General features: G+C 32.6%; 1 protein-coding gene across 1 annotated transcript in view; it reads left to right on the plus strand.

Annotated features, from left to right (window-relative positions):
• The window catches only part of LOC107618366 (50S ribosomal protein L13), a gene marked incomplete at its 5' end in the record, with an annotated part of 3,100 nt that extends 633 nt beyond the window's left edge, over positions 1-2,467 (plus strand). Inside the window, 3 exon segments of the mRNA XM_016320403.2 lie at positions 109-294; positions 1,229-1,399; positions 2,137-2,467. Of these exon segments, the coding sequence (XP_016175889.1) occupies positions 109-294; positions 1,229-1,399; positions 2,137-2,253 (474 nt within the window).

The following is a 3,072-nucleotide window of genomic DNA, read 5'->3' on the forward strand; positions in this document are numbered from 1 at the left end:
TTTTTTTTTTTTTTTTTTTTTTTTTTTCATTTGAGTAAAGCTGTTGCTGTCTGTAGAGTCTTTTCGTAATGAAGTTTAAACGGTTCTAATATGTAAAGAAAATTGCAGGACATTTGGAACAAGACCTGGTATCCAAAAGCTGCCGATCATGTTAATACGGAGAAAACATGGTATGTTGTTGATGCTACAGACAAAGTTCTTGGCAGACTGGCGTCAACGATTGCTATTCATATCCGAGGGAAAAATCTAGAAACCTATACTCCCAGCGTGGACATGGGTGCATTTGTAATTGTGGTATGTATTGCAGCATAAATTTTTTTGCTATTTGCAGTAGAAGCTCTCAGTCCAAGATTTTAATACGTATGCTAAAATAACCTTGTTGGTTTTGAAAACTTTTTATCTGTTCCTCTTTTATTTTTGGGGTTGAAGTTACAATGAGAATGAAGTAGTAGCTGAGAATGAATATTCTACTTCCCTAAACATTTCTCATGTCATTTATAAATGAACCTTGGATTACCTTGACATTTCTTTTTTCATGCCAATGTATGGTTTTAAGTCATGATTGGAAATCTCTTAATTAAGCCCTGAATATAGTTATGTATATTGTTTTGGATAGTTTTGGTTGCTGCAATATCCTCCTTGGTATGCAATATGTAAATCTGAAGATAGGAACTCTTCTACATTTTCTTTCTTCCTGTATATATATATTCTGAGAAATTTTTTGTATGCATTTTAAGTTTGACACACATTATTACTTATTAGGTATGAGGATGACTTGTGGTGCAATGATATTTTCCAATATTTCAATAATCCTTACTTATTATAAGAAAGGGAAAAAAGAGGAAACATGCTCTTCTTCATAATCATAGGGAACCCCTGTATTGTGGTTATACTCTCTTACATTGACCCTCCGTTTATATTTATTGCAAGGAAATTTTTATGCATTTGAATTTTTGCTTAAATTATAGTTACTAGTACATGATTTATGAGCCAATGGTATTTTCCAATGTTTCAATAACCTGTAATGGAAATAGCTTTTGCTTCATGGGGAATCCTTTATATTGTGGCCATACTCACTTATAATATAATTATCCATTTTACCACCCTGACCCCCCTTCTTGAAGTTTTGGTCTATGGAATTTCTACTTGAATCGTATTTTCTTTTATTTTAATTGACGTAAACAAGCTAAGGTCTGAATCTCTTCTATTTTGATTTGGGATTCAAAAGGTGAATGCTGAAAAGGTTGCTGTATCTGGGAAAAAGAGAACCCAAAAGCTTTACAGGAGGCACTCTGGTAGACCTGGTGGTATGAAAGTAGAGACATTTGCTCAACTGCAGAACAGAATTCCTGAAAGAATTATCGAACATGCTGTTCGTGGCATGCTTCCGAAGGGGAGGGTAGGTCACATACACATACTATGCTATTGTTGATATAATTCTAAAATATGTGATTAACTTTCACAACATATCTCATGCAAGATATGTCACCATAACCGAAAAGGTTCACTAATTGACTTAGGAATCTAAGTTTTGGTTTGAATTTTGAAAGCCAGGCTCAGATCTTTGAAGAAAATACCTTCATGGTCATACTTTGGGGTTGGATAATCTTTTCGGGTCCATTGAGTATTTGTTTTAGGACAAAAACACACAGATTCTGAGAAACAAAATTGTTTGGAGGACATAAATACAGAAACAGCCAAAAGTATTTTTAGTTGAATTTAATTTTCATGTCCTGTTAGTGTAAAATAATTTTACACAGACAACCAATCTTGTATTGTCACTTCAACAAAAGTAACTAATTTTCAAACCCACATCCCACTACTTAAAAGATCATCTAAATGCATGAATTTGATTGGATGATTGTAAATTTACACGGTTAGAACATCAAAATTGAACTTTTTTTAATTTGGGATAAAGTATCTTTGATTTTCTGTCCACAAAAAACTGGAGACACAACTTTTCTGTAGTGTCTCTGTTTCTATATTTTCTCTCTTAATAAACTTACTAAATGCAGCCTTGTAAGTGGTTTAGTAGGACAGGAGAACTCTTGTGTTGGAGAAATATTCAATTTTTCTTAGACAAAAGATTATTTCTCTTTAATAAAATGTACAATAATGAAGGTTTTGTGTATGCAGCTTGGGAGGAGGCTATTCACCCACCTGAAGGTTTATGAGGGTCCAGATCATCCTCATGCTGCGCAGAAGCCCATCGAACTGCCAATTCAGGATAAGAGAATATATTTACAGAGATAGAGAAACAGAAAGAAATGCATTTATAAGAGTTTATTTCGTAGATCATTGAGTTACTGGCCTCATGTCTTTCATTTAATGTTTATATTGTCTGTAGATGTATTCGATTATGGTGTTGTTTTTGCTAAAGGTCCGTGGTTTGACTCTTAGAGATATGTAATTTGTGTTTTTCTAATTTGATTCCAGTTAATGGCAACGTATTACATTTTTTATTTTTCTTTTTTAATTTTTTTGAAGAAAGCGTTTTCCTTTTTCTGTCCTTAACGGTTTGCTATGGACAAATTATATTTATTGGTGGAAATTCAGATTTAGTTAACTTTATGTAAAATTAATAGTTGAAAACTGGTAAATAACAAATTATTTAACAACTGTTAATTATTAACTTTATATGAATTTTTACTTTTATTAAAAATTATATATTAGGTACAAGTACAACAAAGCATCAATGACTTAGGAAGAGAAAATCGAGGTGGTGTTATCTTCCTCAACCATGGCCTTGCCAATACTATAACAAGATACTCTTTCACAATCCAACAAACTTATTGTTCTTTTAAGTTGTAACAACTCTTTGAAATAAGAGAGTTCTTCATTGTTAATACTTAACCATGACAAATTCAATACAAACAATATAGGTCATATCCTAATCCATCTAAGTTCATATGCTGAATCTTACATAACACTGAGACAACTTCAGTAGCATCCTTTGAAACCCTCCCACAATTGCTCAAACCTTTCATCTTCAAGTTGGGGCAACTAAAGCAAGCTTAGTGACAACCAAATGAGAATTTATAACCAAACAATCCTCTTCCATCTTCTACTTCC

This window comes from Arachis ipaensis, chromosome B09, assembly GCF_000816755.2.
Source record: "Arachis ipaensis cultivar K30076 chromosome B09, Araip1.1, whole genome shotgun sequence".
Taxonomy (NCBI): domain Eukaryota; kingdom Viridiplantae; phylum Streptophyta; class Magnoliopsida; order Fabales; family Fabaceae; genus Arachis; species Arachis ipaensis.